General features: G+C 35.5%; 1 protein-coding gene across 3 annotated transcripts in view; it reads right to left on the minus strand.

Annotated features, from left to right (window-relative positions):
* Positions 1 to 22,198, minus strand: part of Elp4 (elongator acetyltransferase complex subunit 4) — a 218,993-nt gene that overhangs the window by 174,200 nt on the left and 22,595 nt on the right. For all 3 annotated transcript variants that reach the window (XR_008215471.1, XM_052726549.1, XM_052726548.1), the window contains exon 3: positions 14,413 to 14,534. Coding sequence is in view for 2 of the 3 variants with exons in the window: in XM_052726549.1 (XP_052582509.1) it covers positions 14,413 to 14,534 (122 nt within the window). In the remaining variant the exon portion in view is untranslated. The remainder of the gene's footprint in view (positions 1 to 14,412; positions 14,535 to 22,198) is intronic.

Here is a 22,198-nt window from a genome sequence, read left to right on the forward strand (position 1 = left end):
TATTCAAAAGATTTTATTTATTATTTTTTATTTGAAAAGTGACATATTTGAGTATTTGAAACAACTGTGGCAAACTTTTTGGTCTTAATAAGAAATCAGGTACAGTTTCACATGACATTGACTTAAATCAATGAATAATGTATTCATTGTTTTGAATAGCAATGATATGATGCCTAGTTACAGGACTAGATAGACTCTTACGCCAGATGCATTCTGAGAAGATATCATAATCAGAGTTAAAATAAACACAACACAATTCACTGGAATCTTGACAAATGTCCTAAACAAAAGCTAAGAGCTGATATTATCTCTTATGTAGCTGAAGACATGAAGGCCATGACTGCATGTTTTGTTGCCACACAAATTTTAGAGATATGAGTCCTTGGGCAGGTGGTGATACTCACTTTCCTTGTTACACAAGACCCTTAACTCCTGAACACACAAGTTGTGGTGACTAGAATTTTGGCAATGGCTCAGGCTTTGTGCAGCTGCAGTGACTTCAGAAGAAGTGTACTGTGGCCCTGGCTCTGACAGTTTTTATCTCTGGAGGCTACTCAAGTGGCTGAGGGTACCCATTTTACTATAGAGGAAATGAATTCACTGGATTACAAGAATTTTTTTGTGTTTATGAAGGGAAACATGAAAAACAGAACAGCCAGTCATTTATTTACTACCCAAGGATAAGTAATTTGAACATACTTGAATATTCCTCTCCTAGCTTCTTCTATATATATGCATGTATGTCTACACACATACTCATACACATTACAAAATACATATTGACCATTATGTATACTAAGCTATATGCTAACTTATGATATGATCTTTCCATATTATTTATTAAGCACATGATTTTCAATGGCTTTAAAATATTACACTGCATTGCTTAATCAAAATTCAGTTCACCACTTCTGTCTTGTGGACCTTTCGGCTGTTTCCAATGTGAAAATGCCACAACAAGCATAATTCTTTACACTATGCCTCTGTGTCTCAAGTGATCCTCTCTATGATTTATACAGAAAAAGAAAAAAATAGTAAAATAGTCCAGTTTCTACCACTTGGCTTTCCTTAATCTCAACAACTGGCTTAATGACAAAAGAAACTAGTAATTTCAGAAAGCTAGGAGCATCATTTGTATGAAAACACAAGGATTGCTGAAAGTCTTTAAAAGGAACTGGTGAGACCCTGGATCCTCCTATACGTTCTCCCAGAGCCAGGATGCTACTACTCCCTCCTCTGCATCAGAAATGGAGGACAAAACAGACAAACTCTGAAGTAGGAGCAGAGCAAAGAGATGTGATAAGATGATGGTTTATTGAAGATCTCCAAGGGAAGAGTGATCCAAGTTCCATTCCAACACATACAAAACCACACCACACATACACTACACACACATACACACACATGTGCACACACATCACATATATGCATGCATGTGTGCATATACACATCACACATACACACATGTACATACACCACACACACACACACACACACACACGACTGCTAGGCTGTCAGAACAACAGAAGTCATTCTTAAACAGAACGGGCAAGACATCAGGAGACTGGAAGACTGTTAGAGATGGATGAGCTTATGAGTCATAAATGAACTAGTTCACAGGTTATGTGCTCAGACACAAAGTCCCTCCAGGTAGTTTTTCAGTCCTTTACCATTGAATACAAACAGAGAGAAATCATCAGATATTTGAGAAAAGCATCTGACATAGAATTCAAATACCAAGACAATTTAGCAAGAAATGGAAATGGTGCCAGGGGAAAATGAAAAACTTTAGAAAGTGCAAAAAGTTACATAACAGTATGTAAAAATAAGGGCATAATAATTCAATGAAAAAAACTCAGAAAAAAACCATCATTTATAGAGGCTAATACAAGATTTCACACACACACACACACACACACACACACACACACACACACACACACACAGACAGGCAGACAGGCACAGACACACACACACACACACACACACACACACACTGACCAGAGCTGGAAGATAAACACGATCATATCTCTTCAAATAACCAAAAACGAAATAATGAACAGTAAGAACAGGATTTAAAAAAAAAAAACCTCAGTAGTTAACATGTTACAAAATGCTAGTATGAGTACTCTACATAATTAATATTTCAAATCTTAACAAGCATGATGATTCAGTTCATTTTACATATGAAGATTGGAGCACAAAGGCTAATTAACTTGTACAAGGTTACAAAACAACAAACATAGCATTTGAGTTTGAGAAGTCTTGCTTTATGGTTAAATTTCCTTTAAATATTTTTTATGTCACACTATGTATTTATTACTATTCATGAGTGGGCAAAAGACAGTTTTATTACTACAATCCCATGACAGTTATGGCACATTTCTTAACCATTACACTACACTGCTTCTTGAAGTTTTCCCATTCACAAATCCTTTAAAGAAATTTTTATATGATGCTAGGTTTACAGGCATATGAAATAGGTTATACAGATTAAATATTTACTGATAATAAAGATAAAGAAACTTAATTCAAAACAATTATTTGGCATGTGTATTTTACCAGTTATTAAAGGGGAAAGTGAATTTGCAGGCTAATGAGATGGATGTGTTGTTACACAATGAGTTAAATCTCTTCCAAATAGCTGATACTGCTTGACAAAGAGGATTTTCAACATTAGAGTTGATCGATAGTTTGATTGTATGACTGTCAATGTTGAGAAAGCTATTTCATATAAGTATTTAGCACAAAATGCCAGAGTATATGTATGATCTTAAGTTCTCCCTGGAGTTGGGAAATAGTATGATGGTATGTTTATGTGTCCTTCTTTCAATGTATTTTGATAACTCTAAGCCCTTTTTCTTCAAATGATGTTTGCTGAAATGGGGATGATGCTACACTCATCACTGTGGATGTATTCCACGATCATTACCAGGGCAGAAGACACAAAGTTACTACTATTTGCACATCTACTATTAGCTTTCATATTTTCCTATATATACATAAAATTCAAAACTGTCAATCTATTTAGAGACTCTTAGCCATATTGTTTTCATAATTTTTTCTTACAGATACTGAACTAAGATACAAAATTTATTAATTTTCTATATCAAAATATAAAACCTGGGGTTAGCAAGATGGCTCAGCAGGTAAAGTTACCTGTTGCCAAGGCTAATGACATGAGTTCCATCCTTGGGACTCACATGGTGGAAGGAGACAATTGACTCCCACAAGATGTCCTCTGCATATCAAGGTGCACAAATACACACAAATAAAAGAAATAAACATAAAAAAGTTCTAAATGAAAATTTGGATTATGTATTACTTTACAATGTCTTCTATTAAATGTCTTAGAAAGAAAGCTTACAATAGTAATTACATGAAGACAACCATGGCCTGTCTTTATCTATTATCTGTTAATATTTCTAACCATAAATATTAGAAAATTTCCTTTGTCAGATTCCTTTACAAAGTGAAGTTCAATGTTTACTCTAGATCTGGGTATACTACATACAAAATTAACTCAGAATCAATAGGATCATACTAAGTGTGACTCTGAAAGTATCAATATTAAGGTAAACAGAACTACTAAATAGGTGATTGCTGCTGTTAAAACATGTGTATGTTTGTGTACATTATGTATATATTGTACACATACAAATATGTGTACATACATTTGTATCTATAGAAATAAACAGTATGATTAATCTAATTAGAAAAACATTTTTAAAGATGTATTTTATTGTTACTTATGTGTATATGTGTATCACTCTGTGTGTATGGCATGTGTATGCAGATGCCTGTGGAGGTCAGAAGAGGGTGTCAGAGTCCCTGGAGCTACACTTACAGGAGTGTGTGAGCTGCTCAACTTGTGTGCCCAGAACAGAATGTGGGAACTCTTGGAAGAGCAGCAAATTCTCTCAACTGCTTAGCCATTGATCCAGCCCCAGAAAAATCTTGATTAGCAAAGAAAACCTTTATCAGAGGAAAAAAAATAGCCTTCATAATAAAAATCTTTTCCAACTACAAATCTGAGAGAAAATTAACAGAGAATCTATAAAGGACTCTAAACATTAAATACCAAACCACTTCAAATCATCCAATCCATGAATGGGCTTATGTTCTCAAAGGAAGACACACAAGTGGCTAATAAATACTTGAAAAAGTGTTCAATATCTACAATTACCAGGAACTATAACTTCTCGGAGGTTCCATCTCACCCCATTCAGATTGCTATCACTAAGAAAACAAATGACAACAAATTGGAAATCAACATGGCAGCTCCTCAAAAGCTAAAGTTAGAACTACTGCATCCCAGCTGTGCTGGCTAGTTTTATGTCAACTTGATTCAAGCTAGAGTCATCAGAGGTGGGAACCTCAATTGAGAAAATGCCTCTATAAAATAGCGCTGTAGGCAAGCATACAGGGTGTTTTCTTAGTGACTGATTTGGGAGGGGCCAGTCCATTGTGGGTAGGGAAACCTGGGAATCCTGGGTTCTATAAGGACACAGGTTGAGCAAACCATGGGGTGTTTCTTAGGTTTTCTATGGCTATGAAGAGACACCATGACCATGGGCAACTCTAATAAAGGAAAAAAATTAATTTAATCCATTATCATCATGACATGGTGGCACGCAGGCAGACATGTTGCTGGAGATGGAGCTGAGAGTCCTATATGGTTTTTGGTTTTTTTGTTAAGCTTGTATCCTGTATTCTTTTTTAAAAAATTTTATTTTATTTTACAATATAATTTAATTCTACACATCAGCCACGGATTCCCTTGTTCTTCCCCCCTCCCAACCCCCTCCCCTTCCCCCCAGCCCACCCCCCATTCCCATCTCCTCCAGGGCAAAGACTCCCCCGAGGATTGAGATCAACCTGGTAGGAGAGTCCTATATCTTGACTCATAGGTAACAGAAAGTGGTCTGAGTAACACACTGAGTGGAGCTTGAGCAAAGACTTCAAAGTCCATCCCTACAGTGACACACTTCCTCCAACAAGGCCATTCCTACTCCAACAAAGTCATACCTCCTAATAATGCTACTCCCTATGAGCTTATGGGGGTCAATTACATTCAAACTACAACAGGGTGCAAGATAGTAAGAAGCACACCTCCATGGCCTCTGCATCAGCTCCTGCCTCCAGGGTCCTGTCTCGTTAGAGTCCTTGTTCTGACTTTCTTTGATGATAAGTAATGATGTGAAAGTAGAAGCAAATAAACCCTTTCCTCCCCAACTTGCTTTTGGTCACAGTATTTCATCACAGCAATAGTAACATTGAGACCAGCTATACCACTTCTGGGCACACAGCAAAAGAAATCTAGTCAGAACAGATAGTTGCACATTCACGTTTATTGTTGTACTCTTCGCAATAGACAAGATATGGAACCAGCCTAGCTGTCTATCAACAGATGAATAAATAAAGAAAATGTGGTTCAAAAGCACAAAGGAAGTCTATTCCACTGTGAAGAACGAAATCACGACTTTCAGCCAACTTTTAATCTAGCAGAGATTATTAAACTATGGAGTAAATATCACATTATAAAGGCCCCCAATTTCATCAACGTATCATAACTTGAAAAGATAGATGGAGTAAAGTAAGGCTACTTTCTGCAGCTCTTCACTTACAATGACAGAACTTCAATTTTGGAGAAGTCTGGCGACTGAAACACTTCAACCCTGGCTGAAGAAACCATCCTTTCTTCTTTGAGCATGCTCACCATAAAGTTCATCTTTGGACATCACAAATCTTCATAGCTCTTGTATTCAATCTATGACCATAGGTGGTGTGCTACTTTCTCCTTTCATGGCATATTTTATGGTTTCAAATAAGTGGGACAATGAGTATTATATTTTACTTTAAATGCCTCTAGTTTTCAGAACCCAAGTTACTAAGTGTTCCCATGAAAACTGAATACCCATTTCTTCTGGGGAAAAAAAAGAATTATATTAAATATTCCTAATTTAGACAATACATGGCTTCTTTTCAAGAATGATAAACTGCTATATAACCATTCCAATAACTGATTTATATTTTGTGTGTGCATAACATCTAAGGAGTCACAACTGTTCTGGTTTATGGGTTCAAAATAAATTATTAACAGTCTGGGATGTAGCTCGGTTGTCAGGGTGCCTGCTGAGCAAGCATGAAGCCCTGGCTGGGTTCTCCCTCCAGTACCACAATAAGAGTAGGTGTAGAGGTACATGCCTGTAATCCCAGTGCTTTAAGGTGGAACACGAGATAAAAGGCAGAATCCTTCTCAGGGACATAACAAGATGGAGGGCAGCCTGAGATACAGGAGTTCTTGTCTCAAAAATAAAATAAAAATTTGAATGTAAATTTAGGGCTGGAATGAGTGCTTTAGGCTTTAGAAAGCAATACTGCAGATTGTTCATGTTGAACTTAGATTTCTGGAATATGGTACCTCTCTGTCTTAAAAGCCTTAAAAGACTTACAGATCTCCCAGCTGGCTAAGAAATAAAAGGGAAATGAAAATCTACTCATATTCTAAGTAAATTTCATCCTCTGGATGATAAACCTCACAGCCAACTAACCCTGCTGCTGTCAAAGTTTTGTGTGCAGGTGAAAACATCAGTGTCAGACACACATTCCTCTCACAGCAGCAGTGTTTCCCAGGAGTCAGGAGCCAGGACTGCAGACTACTTCTCCTTCACAGTTCTGCTTTCATCTTTCCCTTTCCCTTCCTCACTGGAAAGCCAGTCCCATGCCATCTCTAAAAGCTGGCCACAAATGTAGGTCACTGGCAGCAGCAGCACTGCACTCTTGCATGTCATTTTCTTAGACTTCAGATTGCTATAGAAGCTCCAAGTGCGGCTGCCAGGGGAGGGCCTCGAATTCTAAATAAGCTCTCACAGTAGCCAGGGGCTGGGGCAGAGTCACCCTGGGGGTCAAACAACACAATTAGAGCTCAACAGGCACATCAGAGTACTAAGCACTAAAAAGTGTGTAGATGGCTGATGATTTGGGAAGAAATAAAATGCTGACCCAGATGTAGAGGAAACATGATTTTGAGCTCTGCCTGCAAAGAAATACTTAGTATCTGTAAAGCTGATATAGACAAAATATATAGGCATAATAGTTTTAGGCAAATACAATAAATAGTATAATTTAGAAGATGTAAAAATGCATGAGGAAATAGTATTAATAAGATATTGAGCATATGACTTAGAAAGTTAAATGATGCAAAGGCCCCATATAATTTTAAAGTATTTGTAATATAATATTTTGCTTTCATTAGGAATCACTGTAACAAAACTTTCAGATAAGACAAAAATGATGAAGGGTATACTTTTTTTTTTTAAACTTCTTTTTGCCATTTTCTGGCAGAGTAACGAAGCTTGGGTCTGAGGTATTTTGTATTCCTTCCACTCAGAGCTGCAGTGTAATGGAATCAAGCACTGGCCCTCTATAGTCACTTTCCTACTGTCTTCTGAGTCAAGAAACAAATGGATGGGAAATAGAAACTTTAAACATCCAAACATCAAACTGTCAGAAGGAAAAGAAAACTGTATTAATTCAAATGCTACACTGTTTGGCAAAAATATTACTCTAATTCTTAAATAACTCATCATATCTTTCATTCCAATTTAAACCAGAGAATCAAATAAAGTAAATTTATGATAAAACGAGCCAGACTTAAATAAACGAGTTCAAGGTTTGGGTAACAATTGTAGTATATAGGATATTTTCAATTTATTAAGAGAGTCAAGTTTTTACTTGTTAATCTTCAGTTCATGAGAAAGAATTATAAAAATTTTAATATTTTACTGTATTCTTTCGTTATTAAATATTGTGTTGCTATGTTCATTTATCAAATACGGCTTATTTTAAATAAATTGTTACTTATTCTGTGATAAGTCATAGTAATGCTATTTCTTTTAAATTTTGAAAGATTAAATATGAAAAACTTGGCCTAAATTTTAAACTTGAACCGTGAATTTAGTGATACGGTGTTCAATGTGCAGGATGCTACCAGTCTTTAGGAAACACCACAGTAGGATGCTGCACCAGCAGTCGCTCATCTGTCCTGATGACAGACTTAACAACATTCAATCTTGTCTGAAGCATCCTGGCTGATGTTGGAGATAGGGAATATTGCATATAAAAAACCAGTCAAAAGTTTAATGCAACAACGTTGCATATCTCCAGATATCAGATACTTTATTCTGCATGAACATTACTTATCTGCATGCCAGCACCAGCAAGTATGCAAAGTTTTGCCCTTGCTATAAAATGTAACAGCATTTACTTCTGAAAATTTTCTTGAATTCCACATATATATTAACAAATGACATTAAATTCATAAAAGGAATGTAATATAAAATATTAGTATCTTCAACTTTTAAAGTGAGGTATGTGTGCACATATAATTTTTATTACATAAAAACCCTACTGCTAAATATTTAAATATCTTTATATAAAAATTAAATTTTTACTATTTTATACAACATTCCATAGAAAGTATATTTTCTTGGGCAGTACTCATCTATTGCATTTGAGATTACCAAGAAAATTCTTGTAGATAAGAAAGTTAACTACAATACTTATAGTGTGTGCTTTTTAAAGATTGAACAACTCCACATGTACTGTTCTATAGGACTTTCTAAGGGTATAATTTCTCAAAGCTGCATCTTAATGCCAGTTTCTTGAAGGAGCTCTGACTACAATAGGCATGAATATGTTCTCAAAGGATGATGGATAAATTGCTGGGTGGTTATATAATATACCTTAGGCAGCTGATGAGGCTTATCTCTTTTCTTTCAGTTATATAGTTTTAAAATAATTATGGTCTATAAAATTGTCTTTCCCCTCTTCTTTGTCCAGAAATATTTGCTCTGGTTATAGGTCTGAGAAATTAAAACTAAGCAATTATAACATAATTTTTCTTGTACTGTATTTTTAAACATGGTTAATACCTTGATTTTGGTCATTCTTTATTGAACCTTTTGATAAAAATGAAATTTTAAGTATAATGATAATTGTGTTGGACATCTGAAATTCTAAGAAAATATTACTTAGAAAAACCTATTTACTTGTATCAGTATTCAACATATCAATTTATACTACAAAATATTTTGTTTATTCTTCTCAGGGAGATGCTAAAATATTTCTGTATTTGTATTATGAGTATATGAATAATTTAAATGTTTAGTTCTCACACATTTATAATACTTTATATTTTAAACACATATAAATACTAAGTGGACCACATTAAATTTTCATATATTAAAACAACATTTGCATTTTTCATAGAAAGAGAATGCTATTTGTATAAAATCAAATTTTGCTTCCTTTCCATATCAAACACAAGAAATATAAAATGAGATGACCGGAAATTTAGGAAATATAACTGAGTGCAGTAGTCTATATTCAATTAAGTGTAATAGAGTTGTATAAAATATAAGCACACAAATTAAGTTTTAAATGAATTACAAATAATTGTATTTATGTAGCACAAAGTTAAACATATACTATTTAAAACAATCAAAAGTACTAATCTAAAGATATGATTATAGTTAAATGCAAATAATGCTATTACAATAAATGAAAGTAATTTTTACTTTATTTTTGTGTGTGTGTGTGTGTGTGTGTGTGTGTGTGTGTGTGTGTGTGTGTGGAGTGTGTGACATGGCATGCATATGACACTCAGAGGACAACTTTGTGGAGTAGGTTTTCTCCTTCTGTCTTTATGTCAATACCAGGATGATACTCAGATCACCAGGCTTATAAGCAAGCACTTGCTCCTGCTGAGCCATCTGCTCCTTTAAAAAATAAATTTATTATTAAAAGAGGTAGCAAATGGACACATGAGTCATAAAAGGTACTAAAAGCTAATTTTCTTCTAGGTTCAACTATGGCACAGTCTTTTCTTTTGTGGTAGGTAAATGTATAAAAATGTAACTGACACTGGAAGTGTAAAACCCTTAGCAAAGTTCCATAGCTTTAGAATGTCCATTCTAACTTCACAGATACTCAATGGAATGTACAGAGCTTGAGAAGACTGGGCAAGTATTTGAGTGTCTACCATGTTTTTATTTGAGTTCATTACAACTCAAATGTTTTTATTTGAGTTTGTCATTTATGGTTGTTGCTTTTTTTTTTTTAAAGTGATAGTTTCTTCTCTAAATCCCATATATTCAATTTTATGGTCTATTGAATATATTCTTGATAAATATTCAATTATTGGAAACAAAATTGGCATTTAAATAAAAATTACTTGTTCTAGGTTACTTATACAGAAAAAAATTTCAAAATTAAGTACCAAATCATGTTATAAAAGTATAACTATTGCTTAAAAGCATTAGGCTTTGTGCCAACAGTGTATTGTCTTTGATAATGTTCTAAGTGGAAAAGAATATGACATCACTAGAACACACTCCTAAACACCCACTATGGCAGAAAGTAACACAGTGATTACCTGGGGTTGGACAGTGAGAGAAATAGGGAGATGCTGGTTCAAATACACAAAACTTTTGACTCTGAGGAAATTCTGGGCGCATAGAGATTACAGCTAAAACTACTACATTGGGTACTTAAGAGAAAAGTGGTCTAAAGTGTTCTTACCACACTAACAATGGCAATTATGGTAGGTCATAGATGTGGAAATCATTTCCCTGTGGATACACACACACATATCTCATGTTATTAATGGTAAATATACACAGTTATCACTTCTCAATTACACTTCAGTAAATTTTGGGGTTAAGGAACAAAAACCAAAGAAAAATAATCACAACTTTAAAACAAAGGAAGAGGGCTGGGGAGGTGGCTCAGTGGCTGAGAACACTTGCAACTTTGGAAGAGGATTCATATTAGGTTCCCAACATGTACATGGAGGCTCACAACCTTCTGTAACTCCAGTTCCAAGGGATCTGACACCCTCTTCTGATCTATGTGGGTATCAGGTTCTCACATGGTGCACATTCATACACGTAGGTAAACATCCATACATATAAAATAAAAATAAACACATTTTAAAAAATGGAAACAAAAAAGAACTACTTATGCTTATCTAGAGCAAAGCATCCTTTAAGATATTAAAATTAAAACACTACGTGTGTGTTTATAAGTACGTTAAGAATTATTGCAAGAAGCTTGCTCAAAGCAGTTGTGGAGGCTGACGAACCCTAAAGCCTTGCAGAGTGAGTTTTCAAGATTTCAAGAGTCATGTCTGCAAGCCCATCTGAGGTCAAGACAACTGAAGGTGTAATTCCAATCTGAAGGCTGACAGGTTGGAGTCCTGGGACAAGCTGATGCTTCAATTAAGTCAGAAGGGAGGAAACAGACAATGTCCAAGTTCAAATCCAGTCATAACAGAAAATTCTTATGCTCAAGATAATCAATCCTTTTATTCTGTTCAGGCATTCAAGAGATTGGATAAAGCTCAATTATACTTGACAAAAAAATCATCTTTACTCAGCATAAAAGAATTCAATGTTGCAGAGCAGTGGTGGCACATGCTTTGAATCCTATCACTCGGGAGGCAGAGGCATGTGGATCTATCTACAGAGTGAGTTTCAGGACAGCCAGGGATACATAGAGAAACCCTGTCTCAAAAAAACAAAATAAAAAATAACCCAAACCAAACCAAACAAAAAAAAATTTCAATGTTGATTTCACCCAAAAATATTCACTGTATAACCTGAATAATCTCTGATCAAGTATCTGGGTATTACGTGGCCCAGTCAGGTCTGAAATTGAACATCACAAAGATATAATTTTATTTTCTTACGATATTCATATACATTAAAATGCATTTATTTATCCCATTATAATATGCAGCAAAATTATAGCTGTAAATAAAACAGAGGAAAGCTCTGTCTTCATGGGGAATATACTGGATAAACAAATATACAGGGAAATTATAAAGCCTGACCTCTATGAAAGAATCGTTAGTTTTAAATTTAGTATTACAGTATCTTTTATGCTTGAGTGTAAAAGTTTGCTGCTGTCATTGACATGTTGAAAATTAATATTTTATGTTATCAATTCCTTATAAATAATGTTACAGTTTAGGTCTGGAGTTTCCCCCAAAGGCCTGTGTTTTAAGGCTTAGTTACCATCCTATTACTGTACTATCAGGCACTATGGAATCTTTAGAAGGGAGCCTCTTGGAAGGAAGTTGGTTGCTCAGGTGAGCAGTGGAATGGCCTTAAAAGAGATACCGGGACTCTGGTCTCTGCTCCCTTTCACTCTTTGCTTCCCAAAGACCATGAGGTGAGCAGACACCATATATCTCCCATGATGCTCTATCACAAGCCCAAAGCAATGAGGACAAGGGATCATGGACTGAAAACTCTAAACAACAAGACAAAGTTAACCCTTCCACTTCAAAAATGTATTTTACTTACGTGCATGTTTGTGCACCTTCCTGCATGAATGTAGATATACCACGTATATGCAGGTGCCCAAGGAAGCTAGAAGAGTGCATCGGGCATCCTGGAACTGGAGTTATAGAAGTTGTGAGCCCTCTGATGTGGGGGCTGGTAACTAAACCTGTGTTATCTCTAGGAGTAGTAAGTGTTCACAACCACTAAGCTGTCTCTCAAGCAACTTTTATGCTTTTAAAGTAGATCATCTCAAGTAACATGTCATAGGAATGGAAAGCTGATTAATACAAAGGACATTCACCTGAAATTTCCCTGACTATGTGCTAAAAGAAAAATTCATTCAGATCATGAATTCTATTCAAATGATGGCTTAAATTGGGGTCCTGTTTCAGAAAAAAGAATTAAATATTGTACAAGTCAGAATCATTCTCTATAAGGTCAAAAACATTTTTGCCTTAAGAAAAAATACAACACATAGATCATATATTTTATCATTATTGCTTATTATTTAGAAAAGAGTTACTTCTGGTAGTCTCAAAGGAAAAGAATATCAAATGATGAGTATTTGTAATTTCTGTACCCTCTGATTTCTTTGTTCTTTTATTGATACAACTCCAGACACTTTGAAGATATTTTTCTTTAGCTAACTTTTTCAGAGTTCTCTTATCATAGTGAATATAATGAACATTACCAACTACATGTAACAATGCTGCTATGAACATTTAAATTTCTTTATGTAGGTTTAGAATAAAGCTTTGGCTTAATCTTTGCAATAAAAATGTCAAATATGTTAATGACTTGGAACCAATGTATTTTTGCATACATTAAATAAAATCATTAAAGCACGGTCATGCATGGTGGTGCACATTTTTAATTCCAGCACTCATAAAACAGAGGCAGGTGGATCTCTGTGAGTTTGATCTCAGGTTTGAGGCCAACCTGATCTACATAGTGAGCTCCAGAACAGCCAAAACTACATAACAGAAAGACCCTGTCTCAAAAAACTAAAAACCAAACAAATGAACAAGCCGGGCAATAGTGGAGCACACCTTTAATTCCAGTACCCAAGAGGCAGAGGCAGGCAGATCTTTGTGAGTTCGAGGCCAGCCTGGGCTACAGGATGAGTTCCAGGAAAGGCGCAAAGCTACACAGAGAAACTCTGTCTTGAAAAACAAAAACAAAACAAACAAAAAATCCAAACAAATGAAAAACATAAAGTAGTAAAAACAACAGAATACAAAATACATTTTTATTTATTTGCTTTACCACATTGTACTTATTTTTTATACTTTTATTTAAGAAGTGAAAATCAATATGGTGACATTGTTTTGCAGAATTCTTACAAGTTAGTTCATATTGTAGAAGCAGGAAAGTAAGGGTTGGTTCTGGAAATCTGCCTAAGCATAGTAGTAGTTAGGATGAAAAAAAGATGACTTTTGTCCAACTGAGAAAGTTAATTAGAAGTAAAAGAAGAGAGTATGTTCCTTCTGTTTTCAGTAAGCAATATAAACTGAGGTTTTGTTGTTGTTTTGCTATTAAACATGATTAATGTCTGGTCCAATAATTTGTATTCAGTTTTAAATAGTTTATTAATTTTCTTTTACTTCTGATTAAAAGAAAACTCTCTAATAACACTAATTTAAAACAAAACTCTGCTAAAAAAAAATGATTATTTTCATTTAGACAAAACAACAACAACCCACCTCCCACCCTGACATATGGCCTGATGTGGTAATGAGTGTCTGCAATACCAGCACTCAAGTTGGTGAGAGAGCAAGTTCTAAGTTCAAAGCTAACTTGGGTTACATAGTAAGACTAAAACCAAACCATGAGAAAAAGAGTCAGGCATGGTGATGCAGGACTGTAATTCCAGAATTCCAGACACTGAGGCAGGGCTGCTGTTAGTTTGAAGTCAGCCACAATCTAGAGTGAGGCCCTGACTCAGAAAAACAAAAGCTCCCATTAATGTATATAAATATAATTTGTAAGTACATGTCTTGCTTGTATATAATTCCTTTTCATGAAGCATTCAAAATGTATGTTGAATTACTATATTCTATACCTGTAAAATGTCAGCAGGCTTTTCTTTGGCAGATGCAACCAACAGAGTATGCCCATTGACGATTCCTTCTGCCAGGAAATACTTGAAGAGCAAAGGCGAATAAGTATTGTATTTATCTTCTTCTGCAATAAATAAATAAATAAATAAATAAATAAATAAATAAATAAAATACATTAGAATCCTGTATAATTATACATATTTTTTACATTTTTTCCTCTTTAAAACAAGTATGTGATGTGAGGGAATAGATTATGTTTTCCAAATGAACAGTGAGACTAAGAGAATCAAAACACAGATTTCATAATACAGATTTCCTTATTCCAAAGATCATTCTCCAACCACTATACCACTCTGAAAACCAAAAACTTTACAGGGTTATGTATGCTTTAGAGTTCAGATTTAAATTGTTTTAAATTATTTATTGTTTTAGATAATATAATTACATCACTTCTCCTCCCCTCATATAACTCCCCTTGCTCTGTTTCAATCAGATTTGAAAATTTATAATATTTATATGTAGGTGTACATGACACAGGATACAGCTGGAGGTCAGAGGACAACCTGTAGGAGTTGGTTCTCTTCTATCATGGTGGTCTCAGGGATTGGATCCAGGTTGTCAAGATTGATGACAAGAACCTTTACCTGCCTAGATGTCCCATGAACCTAAGGTCAGATAAATACATATGCACACACACACATGTATAGTTACTTTGTGTGTGTATGCATGCATTATGTGTATTTGGGGCGAACATGCCATGAAGTGTGTGTAGGACAGAGGATACCTTTGTGGCTCAGTCCTTTCCTTTCACTTTTACATGGGATCTGGAATTGAACTCAGGTTGCCAGAATCTCACATTAACTGCCTTTACCTGCTAAACCATTTTGCCAGTCCGATGTATGATTATCACGTGATGCAACTATCCTTTGACGGTTCAATTTCCCAGGCACTGCACTTCCCTAATTTTTTAAATTATGTTTTGTTTAGTTATTTTGTGTTCGAGTGCATTTATGTATGTGTGCCTCGGCATGCATGTGGAGGTCAGGAGACAATTTGAGGAGCCCGTTCTCTTTATCATGGGGGCAAGGGGATTGAACTCAGGTTTTCAGGCTTCCAGGTAAGAGACATCTTGCTGGCCCAGTCATCATATTTCTGAAAAAGCCAGCATTACCCAACACATCCTGTAGACACACTTATTTCTTTCACAGCAAAATAATTAAGTACTTAATGTATATATCCTGATCATTAAAGTTTATTTTAATCAGTAAACACTAAGCATACTGCCTTCTTGGTAACACTGCTACAAGTTCAAACTTCAGGAAAACACTGCTGTTTTCAGTAATATAATTTTTAAGGATATTAGCAACAACTTTCCAATGTAGAAATTCAGTTAACATTTGTCGAGGAAATTAATAATGACTACTCTTGATTTACACAATAAATCATTCTGGTTCTGAACTCAGAATTTAACAATAATTTAAAGGACTAATTTGATAGTTTATAAATTGGTACTGACTACTTTCCCACTAACGGATCCTTTCACTTTTATTATTCCTTTATCCTTCCTTCTTTCTGACTTTTTAACAATTAAATGAAGATTTGGGAGATTTATTCTTTTTTTTTTTTGGGTGCCTGTCCTGGATCTCACTTTGTAGACCAGGCTGGCCTCAAACTCACAGAGATCCGTCTGGCTCTGCCTCCTGAGTGCTGGGATTAAAGGCATGCGCCACTGCTGCCTGGCTTCATTTTTTTTTTTAAGCCAAAATGTGTAATACTTTTGTGACTTCCCTACAAAATGAATGTAACTTCAGCCAATCTTTATTCTCCTGACACATGGCCACATTTACAATTCAGTTTTTCTTCCTTTAACTACTAGAGCACAGAAGGACAAGAAATATAAGTAACTATTTATTGTGTAAATCAAGAGTAGTCATTATTAATTTCCTCGACAAATGTTAACTGAATTTCTACATTGGAAAGTTGTTGCTAATATCCTTAAAAATTATATTACTGAAAACAGCAGTGTTTTCCTGAAGTTTGAACTTGTAGCAGTGTTACCAAGAAGGCAGTATGCAAAACAACCTGCAGCTCTAACTGTGAACTGTGGATAATGTGCCACTAACAAAACAGATACCGGAAGTCATTGCAAAGTGACACAAAGTTAGCAGCAACTACAGCAGAGTTTCATTAAGAAAGATACTGCACGTGGAATGTGCAGGATTTCAGGGGTTGGGGTCTTTTAACCTAAGAATGCCCTTGACTTCCATTAGGTTTGGCAGTATTATATCCTTTTCAGATTGAGGTAGGTGGTAAGATGTGAACTTCAGATTGATCAGACAACATTGTAGCATGAATCTTAAAAGGTCTTATTAATAAAAACAAACCCAGGCCCTGGTATTGGGGTGAATACTGGAAGATCAGAGAAGCAGAACAAGCCACAGCCACCTCACCTCACCAATTCCTAAGCTGATCTTGTTTCCTCAGACTGGAAGCCTCTGAGTCCTCATCCAGAATGAATCTCAGTTGAACTGTTGCTCAAAAGTCTAAAAGCGTAACCAGGCTTTAGTTCTTCATCCTCACTCCTTAAATACCTTTCTGCTTCCTGTCATCACTTCCTGGGATTAAAGGCTCTTGTTACCACGCCTAGCTGTTTCCAGTGTGGCTTTGAATTCACAGAGATCCAGATGGATGTCTGCCTCTGGAATGCTAGGATTAAAGGCGTGTGTGCCACCATTTTCTGGCCTCTGTATCTAGTGGCTGTTCTGTTCTTTGACCTCAGATAAGTTTATTAGGGTGCACAATATTTTGGGGAACACAATATCACCACACAACATGCTAACACAGAAACCAAGTCTTGAAAGACTTCAGCATATCTTCCCTGATAGCCTCAGGCTACAGTGAAATAAACTAGAATTCAATGACAATATGATCCATAAAGACTGGAAACAGGGAAATCAAAGCACATCTTTCTAACTATTTAATTGTGGATCAAAAATGTGTGAAAAGGGAAATTGGGAAAGATTTTAACCTAAATAATTATATTTGATATATTATCAAACAACTTATGAGGAGTTTGGGGGATCAGGTAAAGCATCATTAAGAACACAAAAAGACCAGGATTATGTATGGGCCAAGCTTCAAGGACAGAAACATAGGAAAACTGTTTACCAATATTGGAGGGAAAAATCAGTACATCAAAATGTGATTTTATGATAAGGTCAAGGACCTGGTAATCTTTTGACTAGGCTAATAAAGAACAAAAAGTAATCAGCCACAAATTGTCTAAATTGGAAATGACATAGGGGGATTCCACTAAAGAAATTATTCATATTGAAAATATTAGAAGAAATACTTTGAATAATTTTATAGTAAAATTTTTACAATTCCAAAAATTGGACAAAATCATTTTAAGTTGTCAAGTTATCAAATATGGTAAAATAGGAAACAATATTAAGTTCATATTTAAAACTATCTAAAATTCACTTTGGGCATAGGAAATTTTACTAGTAAATTCAATATTTGTAAAAACAGTTTCTAACATTTAACAAGTGCACGAAAAAGTGAAAAGAAAAAACTCACTGGACATTATTATTTGGACATCCAAATGAGAGAAAGGCTAAAAAGATACATATCATTATGTACATTTAAATATCGATCCAAACATGTGGTTCCAGAAACACATGACAGGGTGGAGAGAAACACTTCCAAATCCATCTTGATACAAGAGTAAATCCATCACCAGAACCAGATCAAGATATTATGGAAAGAAAGACACGGACTAGCAAGTCTCACAAACACATTACATAAAGACTATAAAAGGAAACCCATAACAAAAACAAATATAATATAGTAAGATTAAGTGAGTTTTATCTGATTAGAAGAATCCATGTACCACAATAATAGATTCAAAAGACAAGATTATACAATTATTAGATTAGGCAAAAGTTGCAGGCAATGGGAATGAAATTAAATGTCTAACACAATAAACGAGATCTACAAAAACCTATAGATAATATGATACTTAATGGCAAATGAAATGCATTTTTTCTGAGATTGGAATAATCAAAGTATGTGTACTCTCACTAGTCCTAATTCATATTGTACAGTGTCATACAATAAGATGTGAAAACTGAAAGTTATATATATTAGAAGACTATCACTTACATAGGAAATATCAAGGAATCTGACAAATAACTAGTAAAACTAGTAAGTCAAGGCTGTCAAGTGGGAAGTCAATATTTACAAATTAACTACCCTCCTATATACTTGCAACAAACCTTAGAAAATGATCACCTTAAAATCCCATTTACCAACCAGGCCTGGCGCTTCATCCATATAATGCTAGTACTCAGGATACTGATACAGGAGGATTGCCACAACCTTGAGGGGAGGTTGGGCTTATACAGTGACTTCTGCGTCAGCTTGGGTGAAACACCAAAACCAAGTCAACCAAAAATAATCCCCAAACCCAAGCAATGCCTCCCCAAACCCCAAAACAAACAAAACCCCAACTAAACAGAAAGCAAACAGATAAACAAAACAGGGTTAATATTAATCACCTAAAAATAAAATCTTTAAAAATATTTACCAAAATGTGTGCATGAACTATCTCAACATTAAAAAACAGGAAATATCCTGAGAGTCGGCAGAAGAGAGCTAAATCCTGTTTATGGGTGGAAGAGTAAAATCTCTAAATTGACCTACTTATATAATTAATGGAATTCCAGTGGTAATTCTCAGTAGGTTTCTAATTCTAAAATTTGCACATAAATTCAAAGGTCAGTGAATAACCAAACAAGTGATTTCAAGACTTGGTATACCATCACTAATCAAGTCAATGTGTTACTGGCAAAACGTTAGAAACGTACATTCACAGAGAATATCTGATATTCAGTAATGAATCTACAGAATAATTGTTTCTCAACAAAGGTGTATAATTAACTTTTTAAAAAATGGTCCTAGATTAACTTAATATTCACATGCAAGTTATAAGTTTATAAAACCTCAATCTTGGGCTGCTGACATGGCTCAGCAGATAAACGTTGGAAGGTCTGAGTGCCTGGGAACCCCATGGTAGAAGATGAGAAATGACATCTGTTAAGTTGTCCTCTGACTTTCACACAGGAGCTGTCATATGTACTGGCCCCCACTCCATAAGTATAAATAAATGTTAAAACAAAAACAAAAAGCCCTTTAGTCTTAATTCATACTAAAGTCAATTAAGAACCAACAGAACTTTTATCCAACCCCTTATACTACTACTCAGGTATGATTGTAAGTGGCTAATCAACTAAAATGTAAAAGCTTGAAACAATACAACTACCATAAAAAACAAGAATGTAATGTTGATATAAGCAAAAGTTTCTTAGGACATACAAGTATAAACTGAACAGAAAACACTGATACAGGGCTGGAAAAATGGCTCAGCAGGTAAAGGTACTTGCTACCAAGGACCTGGATCTCATATAGAAGAAGAGAACTAACTCCTGGAGACTGTCCTCTGATGTCTCCATAAGGGCTTGCCCACATACATACCCTCACATACACAATGGAAATACATAAAATATAATATTAAAAGGCTCCAGGCATGGTAGTGTAACCCGAAATTTTAGTACCCAGGAGCCTGCAGCATGATTCCAAGATGGAGGAAAGTTTGGGCTACTTAGGGAGAGATCCTCAGCACAGAATAAAACAAACAAACAAAAAAAACTGAACAACAACTAAAACTGGATTACAAACTAAAACAAACTGTAGACAGAGACAGTATCTGCAATAAATATATGTCTGACAGAGGATTGGTACTCAGACTCAAGTGCTCTAAAATTCCTTGTAATTAAGCAAGAACACAAACTATCCACATATGGATGGCCAATAAACATATTAAAAGATGATTAATCACAACATTAAGCATCAAAAGATGCTGACTGAAACATTTTGAGGAATCATTATATCCCATGGGAATGGTTCTAATTTAAATAGAAATGACTGCAAGGATGTGGAACAAATAAAAAGTTCCTAAATTTCCAGTGGCAATGAGAGACAGTATATATTCTTTGGAAAATAGTTTGGGTGTATCTGATAAAGCTAGTAAGTACTTATTAAAGGGCCCAGCAATTTTATGAGAGATGAAAATGCATGTTCAGAAATAAATCAATAAAGATTGTTTATAGTAGCTATTTTGGCTAAAATTTGGAAACGATGCAAGTGTTTGTTAACTAGCGAACTGAAATGACAGATAATACATTCATAAATGGAATGCCATTAAACAACAAAAAAGTGATACACAAGCAACAGCACAGATAAATTATAATATATGCTGTGAAAAAAGCCAGATTGAAAAAGAGTACACAGAATATGATTACTTTTATATGCTATCCAAGAGCAAATGAGACGGAGCTAGGAGACAGAAGGAAGACCTTAGGTGCTTGGGGTCAGGGAACTGTTTGAACAGTAGGAGACTTTTTGGAGTGATAGACATATCTTGATTGTGGTGGTTATGTGATGTATACATTTGGAAGAAGTCATTAAAATGATAGTCTTGAAATGGGTGTATATTATAAACAATTATAATTGAAGTTGACTTACTAAAACAATTTCTTAAGATATAACAAAAACATCACATATTCAATTATTCATAAACTTTCTCAGCATAGTAGCTTAGAACAAATCCTTGACCAAGTACAGTTGATGTAACTGGGTTATGTGGTGATATATTGGGTATCCAAATAAAGCTTCTCTGGGGATCAGCCAGCCACTAGAATTAGACATAGAGGTCAGGCAGTGGTGGCAAACACCTTTAATCCTATCATTAGGGAGACAGAGATCCGTCTGGATCTCTGCGAGTTCAAGGCCACACTGGGAATAGATCTAGGCAATGGTGGCACAAACCTTTAATCACAGCACTTGAGATCTCAGGAAGCAATATGGCAGGACACAGAAGGGTATATAAGGCATGAGGAAACAGGAACTCTCGCTTGAGGCTGAGGATTTCATAGAGGTAAGCTAGTGGCTGGCTTGTTCTGTTTCTCTGATCTTGTAGCTTTCACCCCACTATCTGGCTCCAGGTTTTCACTAATAACACCTTTTAGGATTCTTGTAACAGGATTAGCCTTAAAGAATACAGCTAGTTCTTTAATACTATCTATCAAAAGTGAAAATCTTTACATTTGCAAGTCACAAAATAAACTTTATGTGGCTAAAGGAACATTTTATGAGAATTTCAGTGTGCAAAGGAAAAGGAAGGTGCTTGTGGTATCTCTGAACTGCTTACAGGTGACAGGTGAAAAAGCTGGCAGTGACAAGTGTGGGTGTGTTGATTAACTCAGCTATAACAGTGACAAGATGCCCAATGCTTACTTTAAGAATTTACTCCATTCAAATTTACAACAAAAAGGTCACATTTAAAAAAATCCTTCAAGATAGCCAGATTGCAACCCACAACTCCAGAGAGGCTAGCTAACAGGGAAAGACCCCAGGAGGGACACATGGATGACCCTGCGAAGGAGAAGTGGATGAGATCTACATGAGCGGACTGGGTGTGTGTGTGGGGGTGGCAGAGGGTGAGGAGTGGGGGATGAGAACATAGGGAAATGGGAGGGTCAAGCTGGAACAGGGACAGAGTGTGAGAGCAGGGAGGAAGATACCATGATAAATGAGGACATCATGGGAATAGGAAGAGGCAGGGTGCTGGGGAGACTCTCAAGAATCCACAAGGTTGACCCCACCTTGGTCTGCTGGCAGTGGTCCAGAGGGTGCCTGGACTGGTCTATTCTGGTGACTGGCCTAGCA

Source organism: Peromyscus californicus, unplaced genomic scaffold (genome assembly GCF_007827085.1).
Source record: "Peromyscus californicus insignis strain IS unplaced genomic scaffold, ASM782708v3 Scaffold_7__1_contigs__length_154581171, whole genome shotgun sequence".
Taxonomy (NCBI): Eukaryota; Metazoa; Chordata; class Mammalia; order Rodentia; family Cricetidae; genus Peromyscus; species Peromyscus californicus.